Source organism: Archocentrus centrarchus, chromosome 16 (assembly GCF_007364275.1).
Source record: "Archocentrus centrarchus isolate MPI-CPG fArcCen1 chromosome 16, fArcCen1, whole genome shotgun sequence".
Classification (NCBI taxonomy): domain Eukaryota; kingdom Metazoa; phylum Chordata; class Actinopteri; order Cichliformes; family Cichlidae; genus Archocentrus; species Archocentrus centrarchus.
The window spans coordinates 7,597,500-7,615,638 of record NC_044361.1 but is presented as its reverse complement, the minus strand read 5'-3'; the positions used below and the strand labels follow the sequence as shown (position 1 = coordinate 7,615,638).

The 18,139-nt window shown below is 40.2% G+C and overlaps 2 protein-coding genes across 2 annotated transcripts in view; one reads left to right on the top strand and one right to left on the bottom strand.

Annotated features, from left to right (window-relative positions):
* LOC115794129 (sialic acid-binding Ig-like lectin 10) overlaps positions 1–18,139 on the bottom strand; it is a 116,456-nt gene that overhangs the window by 5,983 nt on the left and 92,334 nt on the right. The gene's annotated exons all lie outside the window — the stretch shown is intronic.
* On the top strand, positions 13,736–16,915 carry LOC115794138 (persulfide dioxygenase ETHE1, mitochondrial-like). Its single transcript, XM_030749452.1, has 7 exons — positions 13,736–13,844; positions 14,656–14,800; positions 15,376–15,524; positions 15,671–15,800; positions 15,931–16,020; positions 16,260–16,376; positions 16,471–16,915. The coding sequence occupies exons 1-7, from the start codon at positions 13,812–13,814 to the stop codon at positions 16,515–16,517; spliced, it is 711 nt and encodes a 236-aa protein (XP_030605312.1). The 5' UTR covers positions 13,736–13,811; the 3' UTR covers positions 16,518–16,915.

Here is an 18,139-nt window from a genome sequence, read left to right as displayed (position 1 = left end):
TTGCTAGGCGACATGAGCTACGCAGAGGTGACGGCAGCTGATATGAAGGCTAGCTGCTCACTTCCGGCCTTTGTGGTGTTCGTGGGCTGCGAAAGACGTGGGCCGGGTTCCTTCGCAGGATGCAGCCCCTAATTTGGGACATTGTGCCGTCGATATAATCTGTATGCCGGGAACTCGTGCACTGAGAAACGTTCCACGGTGCAAAGTGCGATTAAAATGCGTTAAAATTTGTAACGCGTTAATTTCCCCATAATTAATTAATCCGAAATTAAGCGTCGTTAAAGTCCCACCCCTAATATATATATATATATATATATATATATATATATATATATACATATACGTATATATATATATATATATATATATATATATATATATATATATATATATATATATATATATATATATACGTATACGTATATATATATATACGTATACGTATATATATATATATATATATATATATATATATATATATATATATATATATATATATATATATACTATATATATATATATATATTGCACATATTAAGTATTGCACATATTAAGTATATATACAAACTAGGGCTGCACGATATTGGAAATTAGTGCGATATGCGATATGGAGGTCTAGTATTGCGATAACAATATTGTCGCGATATTTTTTCTTTTTACCTAAAAATGCAATATACATGACCAATAAGAAAAAAAAAATCTATAAAATGTATACCAACAACAAATATGCATTTCAAATGTTGCATTTATTTAACATAAAAACAAACATGTTCACATGTTTGTTTGTTTTTTCATTTAAATGTTATAGTACATTAGGGCTATATGTCTTGAGAGTAATTTTTTATCTTTAACACTTACTAATTGCCAGATGCAGGCGATGGCCAAAGCACTGCACTCTGAACCAGTTGTTGACCTCAGCAGCCTTCACCACGTTCGCTCCGTTATCTGTTGTGATGGCCACTTGTTTGTGTTTGGGCAAGTTCCAGTTGTTCAAAACATCCCGCAGGGCAGCAGCAATGTTTTCACCAGTGTGTGTCTCGGGGAAGTATGCTACTTATAGGCAGCGTGTAATGAGCTCAAATTTGCATGTCAAAAAGTGCACGGTAAAACTCATGTATGGCTCAGTGGTTCAACTGGACCACAAGTCAGTAGTGCTAGCATAAAAATCCACTTCACTGAGCTCTGCCTTCTCATAAGGAGCGGCAGAAGCGAAACTATCATTTATGTTAGTTTGTGAACTTGCCTTTCGTTTGCTTGACTTTACCGGAGTAGGCTGTGGGTTTTTAGATGTTAAATATACGTTGTAAAGTTCCTTGTGGTTGTATTGAAGGAGGTTTGTCGTGTTTCCTCTTGACATAGCCACGATTTTTCAGCATGACTTGCAAAGAACTTGTGTCTGTGACTCGTCCTGTGTGGAAAAACCGTAGTTGTCCCAAATTCCGGAGGTGCAGTGTCTTTTAGGAAAAAGCTGCTCTCTGTTTTCGTCTCGACTCGTCTCTTCAATTCCCGCCATGCTTGTTTTCCTTCTGTGTGTGTACGTGCTCCCTGCGCCGCTGAGAGCATGTGCTCGCTCTGGCCAATAGCGACGCGGCACCTTCACATTTAAGGTCGCGCGGGATTGGTCAAAGTGCGGACATAAAGAAAGACGTGATTTATACATTAAATAATTAGAAATTATCGCGCATTTTTTAGATATGCCTATCGCACGTGCCAATATCGCGATGACGATATTTTTTCGATATATCGTGCAGCCCTAATACAAACCACGCTGAGCAGACTGCTATCATCTCAAGAAAAAACATAAAAAAATATTGAGTGCACCATGTCCAAATGCCCAGCGTGGCCTTTAGGAGCCAGATGAAAGAAGCATTTCTCCTGTGGGTGCCCGGTGATCCGTCTCCACCCGTGTCCTCTGCATCCATGTTTCCCACTCTGACTCTCCCTCTTGAGCACCACAGGAAAATGGCAGGAAAGGCATGCTTGAAAGCCTTTCTGAAGGCGTTGCCCATGAAAGCATACGCAAACGGGTCTGCAGAAGAGTTGGAGTAAGACATGCATAGCTGTTTTCACAATGACAAACTTTAATGGCACAACCAAACTTGTGAATTGTAGTTTTCTCAAAACTTTAGGGACAGTTATAAAAAGAATCACTTTAGCCTACACTGACTGACTGGGGCAGATGGCTGCCGGTCCCTGGGCCCAGACCTCTCTTCCTGGACAAAGGGAGATCTTCCTCCCTACCATCTCCCATGTGGCTGTGCGTGTGTACATAGTGTATTTATACCTATCCAGAGCCATCTAAGCTTTAAGGCCCCTCTTCTGTAGAACCAGCTCCCAGGTTTGGATTCAGGAGACAGACACCCTCTCTGTTTTTAAGATTAGGCTTAAAACTTTTCTTTATGATAAAGCTTATAGTTAGGGCTAGATCAGGTGACCCTGAACCATCTCTTAGTTATGCTACAATAGACCTAGGCTGCTGGGGCAGACAAAAAATATTTCTTCTTCATTCACCTCTTCTTACTCTGTTTATAACCCAACTCTTCATTTAATCATTAATAATAACTAATGATTAAATAAATCCAATCCTGTCTCTCCCCTCAGCCCCAGCCGGTCACAGCAGATGACTGCCCCTTGATGACGGGTTGGTGGTGTACTGGGGGTTCTGTTTATGACTATGCTTCCTCCTCACAGTCACCCAGCCGACCTGCTGGATATTAAGATAAATCTATGGAGATTTATAGTTACCAATGAAATTAAAATAAACCCCTCACACCATGAGTCTGTCATCTACTTAAATTTCAAACTGTTCTAAATAATATAAATAGGACTTTGTACAGACCCACGTGGTTTGCGTTAATTTGGATTTTATATACTTTTTCAACTACAGATCCCATAATGCTTCTGAAACCAAATTTACACCTTTGGATCTGAACGCAGATTTTGCTCATGTACTCATAACTACAGTTCATAACTACAGTGCTTAACAAATAACAGTCATTACCAAAACAGAGATTTTTTTTTAATTTATTTCTGTAATGATTATTTCTGTAAAACATGAATTTACTTTGTCTAAAAAGCACTGAGGTGATTTTTTAGTTTTAAATATGTTCCTGGGAGATTTCTAAAATATTTTTGTTTTATTGTTTTTTGTTTTGTTTTTTAACAGGTGGTCTAATAAATTTGTTAAGCACTGTAGGTCGAGATTTATACATTTTTATAATTTTCATGAACAAAAAATAGCTCACTTAGAGAAGTTTTAGCATAATCGTAACATGCAACACTTTATATTTGACAACACAGAAAAACACCACCAAACTCAGCATGTGGTCTTGCTGAGCGTGCTGATAAATATTCTATTCTATTCTATTGAAAAGCCCATAAATCTATTTTAATGCTGTAATACCTTAAAATACTGGAACCTATGACTACTGCACATATGCAACACTTCCTTCATATTTGACAACACAGGAAAAAATAACAAAAAGATGAATTTTTTTTTTACATTTTTTTTATTGATGTTCAATTTTAACATTAGAAACAGTCAAAGGTTTTGACTGGGACTGTACTTCAGTTGACTTGTTCAAATGAAGATAAAAAAGCGCCAAACAGAAAGAAATCGTCTCCTTGAGATGTTTAGTCCTGTAGGGTAAAAGATGCTACAGTACTAGAAAGAAATCCCAGCAATCACTTGGCAACAGTGGGGAGGAAAAACTCCCTGGATCAGGGAGGGGCGGCCATCTGTCACGACTGGTTGGGGATAATGGGACTAAAAAGGAGACGAGCGGAAGTGTACTACACTTTTTGGAGTTTTTAAAATGCTGAAGTACACTTTTTACCTTTTTTTTGATTTGGCACATTCTAATTTTTTAATAAATGATCTACTTCAGGATTTTAAAAGCAGCAGGGCAGTGGGGAAAAGTCTAAAGGTTAATTTAATCATCGCTGCCCTTACGGCAGCATCTAAAGGGCTTAAGAAAAGCTGAAAAGAATCTGGCAAATTTAGACTTCTTTGGAGGAGGACTGGGGAAGACACCGAGTTCGAATTTCAGGTTCCTCAGCAGAGCTTCGTCAAAAGAAGAATCGTATGCCATAGCAGCCTTCAACACCTTGCCTGGGGATCCAAACTCCTTGATGAGTGTTTTAGATAACGATTTGGTGACCTGGTACATGGAGTCCTCGAGATTTCCGGCAGACTCTATGTTGCTGATTTCCTTGTTCGCCAGCTCTTTCAGACGGTCCAGGACCATGTTTATTTCCTGGCTAGACAGAAGCTGTTGCTTCTTGGTTTTTATGATGATCCGGATTAATAGAAAGGACGTGAGGTTTTCAGATAATCTCTCAGCATCAAACGATGACACAGACACTTGTGAGAGTCCCTGCTCGGGTTTCTCAGAGGGTGACGGCTGCCTTGATATTGGCACAGAGTGACTGGATGTAGCAGAGCTTTTTTCCAGAAAGATGCTCTTCTTTGTTGTACTCACTTCATCTGACTCTGTGTCTTTCTCCGGTGTTGGGGTCTGGGCTGAAGCAATAAAGTTCTGAATGTCTACTGATGGTGGACTTGAAGGAGAGGATGATGTAGATTCTCTGCCACTTTGTTCCAAACCATCTGACTCTGTGTCTTTCTCCGGTGTTGGGGTCTGGGCTGAAGCAATAAAGTTCTGAATGTCTACTGATGGTGGACTTGAAGGAGAGGATGATGTAGATCCTCTGCCACTTTGTTCCAAACCATCTGACTCTGTGTCTTTCTCCTGTGTTGGGGTCTGGGCTGAAGCAATAAAGTTCTGGATGTCTGCTATGGCCCCAGAAACCTTGTCGTTTTGAATGGTTTGCTTTAACTCTTGACTCTCCAGCCAGAGAACAAGCTTCTGCACAAACTTTTCCACCAAGTCCTCTATGAGAACATAGAGGACCTCAACAGAAAATGGACGCTCTGAACTCCCTACTGCATGTGGCGTCCTGGAGATGACTGACTCTGATAGAGACCTCCTCATCACAGGAACTGGGATTTTATAAAGGTAACTGTCTATTACAAGATCAAGTATGTTGTTTGTCAGTTGTCTTGAAAGATCCCTGACCTCCTCGCTGTTTTTCAGAATTTGGGAAATGCACGATTCTCCCTCCTTTGTCAGTTTGTTATACAAGTTATTAACAGATGACTTGATGCTGTCAAAGCTGACTGGAGAAGATGATTTAACTGTGCTCTTCGGGGTTGGTGCCTCTTGAGGAGGCGCATGGGAGGATGTAGAAGACTCAGGACAAGGAGTTCCAGGCATTGATCTTGGGAGGCTGATATTGATACTCTCAGGGCTGCTTTGTCTCTCATCTTGAGGGAGTTTGGGCAGACAAACTATATATTTCCTGCTTTTTCTAACTGTTACCTTCAGCTCTTTTCTCATCTTTGTAAACTGTTTCTCGACAAACATGTAAAACAGCTGTTTGCGTACATTTCGCTTGGCGCAGTCTGTTGATGGTAAACTTGAGCTGAAAAAATCTCTCAATTTCTTGATGAGTAACCTCATGTTACAGGCAGGTATAGGTGAGCTAGGTGCCTCACTGGGCTCATCAGAGTCACGATTCTGGTTGTCTAATATTATGGTGATAACGTCCCCTGCGACTTTTTCTACTGGGAGTGGAGCTGGGCTGTTTTCAGCTTTTCCCTCAGTTTCTGTTAAGTCCTGGGTTTCTTCACGTTCTTCATCTTCCTCCTCATCATCTTTTGCGTGCTCCTCTGTGATATCTGCGTCTCCATGCCATTTTGTGAGAATTGAACAAATCTCATTGGTCGCTGATTCTGTTTCGATGATGGATGCTTTGCTTTGATCACTGGAATGACCGGAGCTAGAATCATCTCCCCTTCTCGTGCAGCACTGCTTCAGCTGACCTGCACAGCTCTTTAGGCATGAGGCAATGTAAGAGACCATGCGACTCAGGTTTTTTATGTTTTTCAATCTTCCACTCACATAGATTGCAGGGTCTGAAGGCAAATTGGAGCTACCTGTGATCAGAGAGACAGCCAGGGATATCTTATCCTCGACCTCCCTCACAATCATCTGTGAAAGCTTCCAAGCGCGCTTACCCGTCGATTTCAGAGCACTCGCGATGCTGGCTGAAAGAGAGTCTCGAAATGCTGACTTTATTTTTTGTGTTATATCCTCTGAACTTTCTCCCCTGAGTGTCTGGTTTTGAATTTGAGGCAGAGCAAGTCTCAGGATTCTGGCAGAAGCTATCTGAATTATTTCAGAAATCATGTCAGCCAGAAGTGCTTGGACATCTGAATCCAAAGCACCATCTTCTATCATGCTCCACTGTAATTCAGAGAGCTTCTCAAAGTAGCTATTAATAACTGGTAACAGGTCCTCTGGTGTGACCAAGATTGGAACTTCATCTTTGGGTTCTGTCATTGTAACAAGTTTGATTTTCTTTGTTTATGACGTTCACAAATGCTGGATTTTCGTTGTTTTGTTGGACCTCTGTTTACAAACGCACTCTGGGCAATGAAGACAGTCGCGAGGGTACTTACTAATTCGGTCTGAGCCAAGCATGACGTCATCAAAGAATTCCGGCGGTTTTGATCGCAGACACGTCACTATCGAGCACGCGCGCAGAATGCGAACACGCATGAATGAAAGCCACTAGCGCGCGCGCGCACACACGCGCGAAGCAGCAATTCCTATCTTTCTGTCACGGTTTTGTCCCCTCTCGGTCCCGAACGTACGACCGGGGGGGCTTTCGCTAGCTAACTGTTACGATAGCGATCCGTTCCGAGAGCTTCTCAGCTGTGAAGTGCGTTATAAATTAACTGTATTATTAATGAGCAGAGTGATGAGCAGACAGCAGCAAACAGAAGGTCTGGGCCCTATTCCAGGAAGCATGTTCAACAAACTGTGAGTTTAAAAACAAACTCTGAGTTGACCAACTCTGAGATCGGCAACTGATCAGAGTCAGTTCAATCAAGTCTGACTATGTTCGCCCTGAGTTAGCGCGTGTGTGAGTAAAGAAAGAAAGAAAGCCATCATCAATGGAGCGCCGACACCATGTTTCACCATGGCAACAAGTAAACAAAGAGCGGAGCTTCCATTTTTGGGTTTAGGTGTTGTAGTTTTGGAGCTGGATCAGTTCTAGTGTGATCCAGATGGGAAAAAAGTGCTGAAATGGCCCTTTATTGAAGTTTCACAAATCAGATAAAGGTTTCACAAATCACAAACTTGGTTTTAAATACTCTGCTATTAGTGCAGAATAATCTAATCCAGGTTTGAAGTGTGTAGGTGTTGTAGTTATGCAAAACTATAAATCTTTTGAATGAAAACAGCCCAACATGTCCAAGAGCAGGTCAAACACCCTAAATCACATATTTCCTAAAAAGCCTCTAGACCTTGCAGCATTAATAACGGTCAGGCTTAGGGGACAATGAAGTGGTATGAGGGGGGGGGGGGGGGGGGGGGGGGCAAATCAAATATATATATATATATATATATATAATATAAAATTTTAAAAAGAGAGGCCATGGCAAGAATTAAATGCGCATTGCATAGTGCAATGAGCTGAGCATGCTGCTCTTGTATTTAACAGATGCTCATTAAGATTTGCTTTGGAGTGCTTGCCTTTGTGATAGTTTGATCCTGTTGTTTTGCTGGACAGAATCAAAATGTTCAGAACTGTTTTCATGTGTTTATAACTTTTTACTATTGACTGTGTTTAAGCAAGCACCACATCAGTTTAATGCACAAATTAGGCTATTCTGTCTTTTGCTGCTATGAATGAAGTGCTACGGTGTTGATGGTCTGAATTCTGCAAGTACGGAACAGAAAGCCTCAATAAAGTAATTTTGGAAATTGGACATTCGCTGAGCAAAGAGGGCCTCTAGCCAAATTTATGAAATGTCATAGTTTGATATGACATTTTTGAGGGACTTTAATGGATCCTGAATGTTTAATTTTAATACTCTAACACCCTACTTAGCACTCTGTGGTCCATTCAAAGTGCACTGATGTTGTGTGGTTTTGAGTTGCATGTAAAACCTAGGATCCAGCATTGTGTCTGTGTGACTTCAAATAAAATCAAAGTCAAAATGTCTTTTCTTTTTATCATTATTCCAAGAATAAGATCCCAAAGCTCGCTATTCGTAGTCATGGTCACAGTCAGAGCTGACTGTACACAAATAACTTAAATATGATGCACTGATATAAGCATTAGGTATGATCAGTCCACATTCAATGCAGAGCGCCAGTGGTTTATAACTTGACTTCCTGGTTAAAATCATTTGATGAGTTAATCCATCCATGCAGCCTAAGCAGAGAAGCCCACACCTCTCTCTCCCTTGTCATCTCATCCGGGGAGGCCCCAAGGCATTCCCAGACCAGCTGAGAAATAATCTCTCCAGCATGTCCTGGGGCCTGCTGATTTTAAACACGCTGTGGTAGAACCTATTCTTAAAAAACAAAACCTTGACCCAACCATTTTATCCAACTTCAGACCAATTTCTAAACTGCCATTTCTTTCAAAAGTCTTGGAGAAAGTTGTCCTCCTTCAGCTCCAGACCTTCTTAGACCAAAATGGTGTTATTGAAGTATTCCAGTCTGGGTTTAAAGCATATCACAGTACTGAAACCGCACTTTTAAAAGTTTTAAATGACCTTTTAACTATTACTGATTTGGGGGACTCTGCCATTTTAGTACTCTTAGACCTTAGTGCTGCCTTTGATACCATAGATCATGGTATCCTTTTATCTCGACTGGAGCACTTTGTTGGTATTAAAGGGACTGCACTTAAATGGTTCAAATCCTATTTAACGAACAGAAGTTTTACAGTTAGGCTGGGAGAGATTTCTTCCTCTGAAAGCCTGCTCTCATGTGGGGTGCCCCAGGGGTCCATTCTTGGCCCAGCCCTCTTTTCAATTTATATGCTCCCCTTGGGTTCAGTCTTTAAAAAACACTGCATCCCCTTCCACTGTTATGCAGATGACTCGCAGATCTATCTGCCACTGAAAAAAAACTCAGTGAGTCCTTTGAAGGCCTTACTGGACTGTCTGGAGGAAGTTAAAACATGGATGGCTCAAAACTTTCTTAAATTAAATGAGCAGAAAACCGAGGTCATTGTGTTTGGTACCCCTGACCTCTATGACCTTGGCCCCTTAAAGATATATAATAAACCCTGTGCAAGGAACTTGGGGGTGATCCTTGACACAAATCTTAGTTTTGACAAGCACATTAATACCGTCATCAAATCTAGCTTCTTCCATCTTCGTCTGCTTGCAAAGGTGAAGCCATTTCTCTGTTCCACGGATTTTGAGAAAGCTATCCATGCTTTCATTTCATCTCGACTCGATTACTGTAACAGTCTCTATTCAGGTGTCAGTCTGTCGCTACTTCGTCGTCTGCAACTGATTCAAAATGCAGCAGCACGATTACTAACCGGCACTCATAAACGAGACCATATATCCCCCATACTTGCATCCTTACACTGGTTACCAGTCAGTTTTAGAATTGATTTTAAGGTTTTATTATTTGTTTTTAAGGCGTTGCATGGGTTAGCACCTACCTACCTCTCTGATCTTATAAGCCTGCACACTCCCATCAGATCACTGAGGTCTGCTGAGCAAATGCTCTTAACTGTACCGAGGTCAAGATTAAAACATAGAGGTGATCGGGCTTTTGCAGTCGTTGCTCCGAAATTATGGAACAAGCTGCCCCTTCACATCAGGACCTCCCCTACAGTTGACATCTTTAAATCTCGTTTGAAAACCCATTTTTATTCTTTGGCTTTTAAATCAAAATGAGTACTGGATACATTACTGATGTTGTTTTCTTTTATTTTTATTTTTGTTTTTATAATTTTATGCTTCCTGTTTTAACTATCTCTTTTACATTGTGTTTTAAGTTATTTTATTTATCTTAAATGTACAGCACTTTGGTCAACTGCTGTTGTTTTTAAACATGCTTTATAAATAAACTTGACTTGACTTGACTTGACTCTTCCCAGTAGAGCATGTCAAGAACCGCTCATCCAGGTGGCATCCTAGTCAAATGCCCAAACCACCTCAACTGGCTACTTTTGATGCAAAGGAGCATATCGTTGGAGCACATCATATATATATATATATATATTGCACGTATTAAGTATTGCACATATTAAGTATATAAATAAATTATAATTATAAATAATAAATTCCACTAACTAGCAAACCAAACTAGTAAAAAGTAAAATCTCACAGTACTTAAATGATAGCATGCTTCCACAATTACGTTGCCTTTTTTATAGTATTATATGACATTTCATTGCTAATTTCTGGCCTGAAAACAAGAACAAAACAGAGCAAATTTATTCAGTTTGAGTATTTAGCACAGGTTGGTATGCTAACAAAGATTGAGCAAGGCAATTTTCTATAAAGTGGTTACAGTCGGTTGCAGCTGCTGTCGGCACAGTTTTCTCCACCTCTTTGAGGAGTTGCAACAAAGGTAAAACCAGAGGCTCTTGCACTCAGATTGACAGCATCAGTAACTCTTAGAAAAGCATGACAGAGATAATTGTGTTTCAGCAGCTCGTGACACACACAAGACTCACCTGACTGGTTTGTCCTTTTATAGAGATCACATGGAATTGTACAATGTGTGTATGTGTCTCTGTCTGTGCATGTGTGTCCAAGCAAACACAAACCACGCTGAGCAGACTGCTATCATCTCAAGAAAAAACATAAATAAACATTGAGTGCACCATGTCCAAATGCCCAGCGTGGCCTTTAGGAGCCAGATGAAAGAAAGTGCATTTCTCCTGTGGGTGCCCGGTGATCCGTCTCCACCCGTGTCCTCTGCATCCATGTTTCCCACTCTGACTCTCCCTCTTGAGCACCACAGGAAAATGGCAGGAAAGGCATGCTTGAAAGCCTTTCTGAAGGCGTTGCCCATGAAAGCATACGCAAACGGGTCTGCAGAAGAGTTGGAGTAAGACATGCATAGCTGTTTTCACAATGACAAACTTTAATGGCACAACCAAACTTGTGAATTGTAGTTTTCTCAAAACTTTAGGGACAGTTATAAAAAGAATCACTTTAGCCTACACTGACTGACTGGGGCAGATGGCTGCCGGTCCCTGGGCCCGGACCTCTCTTCCTGGACAAAGGGAGATCTTCCTCCCTACCATCTCCCATGTGGCTGTGCGTGTGTACATAGTGTGTTTATACCTATCCAGAGCCATCTAAGCTTTAAGGCCCCTCTTCTGTAGAACCAGCTCCCAGGTTTGGATTCAGGAGACAGACACCCTCTCTGTTTTTAAGATTAGGCTTAAAACTTTTCTTTATGATAAAGCTTATAGTTAGGGCTAGATCAGGTGACCCTGAACCATCTCTTAGTTATGCTACAATAGACCTAGGCTGCTGGGGCAGACAAAAAATATTTCTTCTGCATTCACCTCTTCTTACTCTGTTTATAACCCCACTCTTCATTTAATCATTAATAATAACTAATGATTAAATAAATCCAATCCTGTCTCTCCCCTCAGCCCCAGCCGGTCACAGCAGATGACTGCCCCTTGATGACGGGTTGGTGGTGTACTGGGGGTTCTGTTTATGACTTGTTGGAGTTATGGTATAAATTCCATTCTGTTTATTATAAATTATCATATCTTCTGTTTGTATATTTTCTATAAGTTGTTTTATGTACATATGATACTGTTGTTTTTATGTTTGAAATGGGAACACGTGGTGACATTTCTTACAAAGGAGGTGGATCAGTTCTAGTGTGATCCAGATGGGAAAAAAGTGCTGAAATCGCCTTTTGTTGAAGTTTCACAAATCAGATAAAGGTTTCACAAATCACAAACTTGGTTTAAATTGTTCTGCTATCAGTTTAGAATAATTTAGTCCAAATTTGAAGTATGTAGGTGTTGTAGTTTTGGAGGCGTCAGCTGTGATTTGTTCTTATCTGAGCATGTTTTTACTGCCATCTAGAGGTTCTCTCTGCTGCCGCCACTGAACCACAAAGGAGCACATTTCCACATGAATGAATGAGGCTGATGCAACTCAACACACTGTTGACAAATGCCAAGCTGACAACGCCAATTAAAAGCAACAGTCTTTTCCTCAAACAGTCTCTCCCATTACAAAAATTAAACGAAAACCCATTGGACCTGCAATGCCCGTGTGACTGCACGGACCGTAAAGTGACATTTCTCGTAGTTACTAGTTACCAGTTTGCAATTCGCTCGTATTTTATCTGCGTTTTCGCACATTGCTAACGTTACAAAAGCAAAAGAAGGATCCAAACGTAGGATCCAAATGAAGGATCCCTCAGCCTCGGGTGCGCTGCTACTCTACTCCGCCGACGCCGCACTGGTCGGCTTGGACGTCAGTTATATGCGTAGCATGTTGCGTTTATTGACTCCTCGTAAATTTGTAACCTCAACTTACAAAACAGGACCGTGCAATGTCATAGAGGTAATATTAGCAACTTGTAACCCAGCGATTACTGATTTAAATGTGTTATTACTAGGTCTTGCATTTCGCATTTAAAAAAAAATACAAAATACTTTTGGAAATACAAATACTTTCAACTAGCATGAAGGCAACACGAGGACCGCAAAATTTGCCGGTGTCACGTGACTGGCTTTCCGCACTATCACGCCACCAACAAATCTTCTCAAGTGTTAAGTAATTTCAAATAATACAGTTTAGTAGTAACAGCAAAGTCTCGATCATTTAGACACATTTTTTGTTTTCTCTTTATCCTGATATCTTCATTATTATATTTCATAAAACTGTGTTTCTATTTTCTGCTTTTCCTGTTTATTTGTATTGGGGCTAACTGCATTATCATTATCATATCTTGGTTTTATTCATGCATGTTCAGACATAACTGCATTTGTGAGCTGTGGTGGTTTAATCCAACTGGTTTAATCACTGTTCCTGTGGTGACAGCATTTTGTTGCTCTCACACTGTGGTCAGGTTGCATGGACAGACTAGTGGACCTCACTTTTATACCCCATTTGTGCTCTTGGGGTACTGCCACCATGCCATTTTGTGGTATAGTAGTGTAGTAACGTTTACAGTACTGGGCCCAATTGTTGACCATAATTATTATTTATATAATTTCAAATGGCTTATTTACTAGTCTGTAATTAGGTGTATTTGCACAGTTATGCAAAACTATAAATCTTTTGAATGAAAACAGCCCAAAATGTCCAAGAGCAGGTCAAACACCCTAAATCACATATTTCCTAAAAAGCCTCTAGACTGGCTATGGCATGCATTGATACTTATCCCACCCTCCTCAATGTCATGGACAAAGTTTTACAATGTGTCATACCGAAATACATTGTTCTTCAATGGGCTGAAACTGAAACAGCGATGCATCCCCAAAAATATTCAACATCAACCTTGCAGCATTAATAATGGTCAGGCTTAGGGGACAATGAAGTGGTATGGGGGGGGCAAATCATATATATATATATATATATATATATATATATATATATATATATATATATATATATATATATATATATATATATATATATATATAAGAGGAAAAAGATGAAACAACAAAGATTCAGTGGGGCTTTTTGAAGCCTTATTTTACAGCAAAGTCAGCGACCTTTTAAAGTTTTTTATTATTATTATTATTATCTAATTTATTATTTGTGAAGTACGTGAAAAGTTTAGTCATGATGACTAATGAAAATAAACTTAATTTGGAGGCGTTATCAAGCTGGGTGGGTGTGGTCAGTGTTTTAAACGTCAGACTTTACGCAGTAACCCAGAACGGGCGCTTCTGGACCGGTTTAAACAACCGCTGCGAATTACCAACAGATCACCAGGATGGCAGTGACGAAAGGACTCCTCTTCAGACAGGTAGCTTCAATTAATATTTTGATGTTTTGCCCCAGTTTAAAACAGTCTGTTCTGACGACGAAGAAGCACAGTGCATTTTTTGTACTACCGAAAGCAGAAAGTGTCCTTAAAGTAAAATCACGTGAGAAGTTTAAAGTTTTGAATAACAGTTTTGCATAGTGACGGAAAAAATATTAAGACCCTGTACTAAAGTGAAAGTTGCTACAGCATACGAAAAGTCTGGTACAAGTAACCTATTTTTTTCCTAAAAGTTCTATCATCGTTAGTAAGTACCTCGAGGGATGCTCATATGACCCCCTTCAGAACTATTTATTATATTGTTTGAGTTCACTGGTTCATTTATGCGTACATCACTTTTAAGTTGAAGCGGGAGAAAAATGTAATTACTTTGTGCACTGCTTGGTATCCTAATCTATGAGAGTCATTTTTATAATTTTTATTGATTTATATTTGCAATTATTGTCTTCAAAACACAGCAGATTAGAAAGTAGAAATGGCATTAGATGGAGATGCTTAATGAAATTTTGGTGATCATCTTAAATTTTCCTATTTAAGATGATCATAACTAAAAGGCTCATTTTGAGCGGCTTTTAAGTTTTGAAAATGTTTTAAATGTAAGCACCAAAGATTAGTTAATTACTGCTGATCAGTAGCTTCATATCAAAACCTTTCCTTTTTTGCAAACTTAGTATGTGCTTATCTGTCTATCTAAAAACACAAATGAGGACCAATGAGGATGATGTGAACCTTACTGCCACACCCTTTTTGCTGAGTCACACCTCTGTCCCCCCCCCCCCCCGACCTTCTTTAGCTGTTTGAAACAGAGAGCTGCACGTACACCTACCTGCTGGCAGACACAGACACCAAGGAGGCTGTCATCATTGATCCTGTGCTGGAGACCATTGACAGGGACCTGAAGCTCATAAAGGAGCTCGGACTTAATCTAACAGTTGCAGGTATCTACATAAATTCAGACAGGAAATCTGTGTTCCATCTTTCTCATCCTGTAAATGCATTTATACTATGAGCAACTTAATTTTTTTACTGGACTCATCTGTATTGTGTCAGCCAGGAACAAGTGCTTATTCTTGGATCACAAACTGTCATTTAATGCTGATCGTTCTAAGCTGAGCACAAAAAGAAAGGAAATTTGTGTTTGGTTGATTATTCCTTTCTTGTAATAATGCATCTTTGGCAATAAATCTTATACTGTTGTGGCACCACCTCCTCATGAGGAGGTGGCACCACCTCCTCATGTTGGTCACTACTTTGGTTGCACACTGCTGTGGGATGGCATCTTATTCTTTAACCAGTATCTTTCACAAGTGCGGTTGTGTTGAGCACTCTGCCACAATCAGCATGCTCAAGCTGATCCCACAAGTGCTTAATGGGGTTGTGGTCAGGACTGAAGGCAGACCATTCCATGCTCTCCACTCCCAAATTCTGGAGGCAGTCTCTGATAAACCCTGCTCTGTGGGGGCAAGTGTTGTCATCTTGGAGAATTGACCTACATTGTTTCTTTTTCTGACAGTAAACACCCACTGCCACGCAGACCACATAACAAGCACTGGACGAATGAAGCAAAGAGTGGCTGGGCTGAAGAGTGCCATCTCCAAATTCAGTGGTGCCTCTGCTGATATCCACTTAAAAGAGGGAGACAAGATCACCTTTGGAAGACATGTAAGATGGAAAATATTCTTTGTTTACAATATTGTGTTAGTGTTGTATGCAGTTGTTTTGTATCTTGTAGTTACATTTGCTTCATGAAACTGGTTTAACGTGCTTTGATAGCTGCAATAGGAAGTTCTTTCTTTCCTCTCCTTTAGTTTCTGTCTGTGAGAGAGACACCAGGACACACTAATGGATGTATAACGCTGGTAACTGGGGATCAGAGCATGGCTTTCACTGGTGACGCTCTCCTCATCAGAGGCTGTGGCAGGACAGACTTCCAGCAGGGTAGGCATCCACTTTTCCTTGTGTTTCCAGATTTTTTTTCATGCTACTTTATAGTGCTTCATGAGAAACACAAGGGAGCAGTATTAATTCTATTTTCCTTAGTTTTCTAACCTTTGTTTCTTTTCTTAAGGTTGTGCCAAAAAGCTTTACCAGTCAATCCACAAGAAAATCTTCACCCTGCCTGAAGAGTGCCTCATCTACCCAGCACATGACTACTTAGGTTGGCTGAAAACATACACGTGCAAATTGTTATAAATGTTACAGAGTCACTTTTGTGCATTTTTTATGTAGTACAAATTTTACAAAAGCATTACAAAATCAAATCCAAAAACTTCCTATTTATTGGCTCCAGTCCCACCCCTGACTTGGATAAGAGGATATAAGGTGTAGCATCTGCCACAATCTGGCAGGTTTAGCACCTGGCTGCCACACTGGGCTCTGTCTGTTCTTGTGTTTCAGGTCAGACAGTTTCTACAGTTGGTGAAGAGCGCAAGTTTAACCCCCGCTTGACTAAGAGCATAGAGGGATTTGTGGACATCATGAACAACCTGAATCTCTCCAGCCCCAAAAAAATGGGTATAAAAAAGCTAGAGTGTCTCCAGTCCTGTCACCTGCCATCTCTGCTTGCAAACACGCTCATAGTAAACACATTTTTCTTCTACCTCTGCAGGTATTGCCGTGCCCGCTAATCTGGTTTGTGGAGTCCATGACGTTTGAATGTGCTGCAAAAAAAAGGATAACAATGAAAGTACATCATTGTGCAGTGATTGAATTTACATATGTTATAGCAAAACTGATGAAAGCATTAAGTGCTTTATTGTGGTTCTGTGTGTAAATCTAAAGGTAAAAATGCAATTGCTGTTTTTGTGAGGAAAAACACTATTAGTGTGTTTGGTTAATTATTTATATGGAAGCGAACTTTATTCAGGCGTGGTGTTATGAATTACAGAATTGGGAAGGAAACATTTGTATAAGAATGTCCCACCTATGGTTTGGTTTAGTATCCTTGAGTGGTTTAGTATTCAGCAGAAAATAACACTGTCCTCTAAAAAATGTGCATCTTGGTGTGGTGTAATGTGTTGTGTGTTGTTGTTCATGTGAGATTATATGAGTTTACCAGTGCAATAGGATTAAAGCACACTATAATTATTTATCAGAGTTCCTGTTCTTATTCTCCTTCTTCTCCGGGGGGCTTTAGCAACCTGATCCCACAGGTGTGTTTAATTTTAATGGTGATGTCACAGTTTTTCAGTTTATACTCATCGTGGCTGATCCTGTGGGTGTGCATGGCGGTTAGCATGTCCTGCTTTTATTAGGATTTTTATTAGGACTCAAACGGCATCTTTAAAGCACAACTGATATTCACTGTATGAACAACCCGGCTTCAACAGCCTCACTTTATTATATGACTGTCATTCAAAGTTCAAATCACTGACAGATAGGGCCTGAGCCACACTTTCAATAGTTTAAAGGTCCTTAAAATGTAATGCTGCTTATCAGGAGCTCTGAATCATGCTGGAGTTTATGGACCTTCAAATTAAAATCACATAAATATTAAAATAACCATTTAACAAATGTTTAAACTGTCTCTTACACGCAGACTTGGTGATAGACAAACGCCTTAACTTATTCTACTTTTAAAGTAGTATACCCTTCAAAATAAAAGCTCACAAATGTTAAATGCACTTATCTGGGCTAATAAAAGGTAATGGTTCCTGTTATTACTACTAGGATCTGAGTAATTTTACTGACTTTTTAAAATACCTTGTGCCTTTCATACTCAAAACACTTAGTGACAGTGGCGGATGCTGGTCTTTCAAGGAGGGGAAGCTCAATTTCGGCCTACATCATGAAATGTGTCGCTTTATTTATACAGCAGCACCCGCTGGACAGAAACTGCGATAGAAGTCAGAAAGAGTGATAGAAGTCAGTCTCCAAACAGAAGCAGCTACAAAAAAACCCCACCAGAAATAGAAGCTCGATTTGTCTCTAGTCGTTTTTAACAAAGAAAATGCTGCTAAGAGGATTAGGAAAGTCTCCGGTTCAACTCAGAACAGAACGAAAATTTAAAAGTGCTCCCACGGATGTTTACACCAAAAGATCGCTGATTCGCTCATTTCGCTGTCAATCAAAAAGGGATTCAGCCTCAGACAGATCATCCAATCATCATGCAGAAGCTGAGCGTCCGGGCCAGCCGAGGCCAGCCCACTGCCCCATAGACCCCCAGAGACGCTGAGCGTCCGATGGGCGGGACAAAGCCCAGCATTTATCCAATGACTCGTCTCGTTTCGCTGCAGTCTTAGCTTCGCTATTGAACTCTGTAGACGCTCAGCGTCCAC

Excerpts from the sequence above, each read along its gene's own strand:
- LOC115794138 (XM_030749452.1), top strand. The coding sequence starts at position 13,812 with ATGGCAGTGACGAAAGGACTCCTCTTCAGACAG. Across the intron at positions 16,021-16,259 it reads CCCAGCACATGACTACTTAG|GTCAGACAGTTTCTACAGTT; the intron begins GTTGGCTGAAAA and ends CTTGTGTTTCAG. Across the intron at positions 16,377-16,470 it reads CTCCAGCCCCAAAAAAATGG|GTATTGCCGTGCCCGCTAAT; the intron begins GTATAAAAAAGC and ends CTACCTCTGCAG.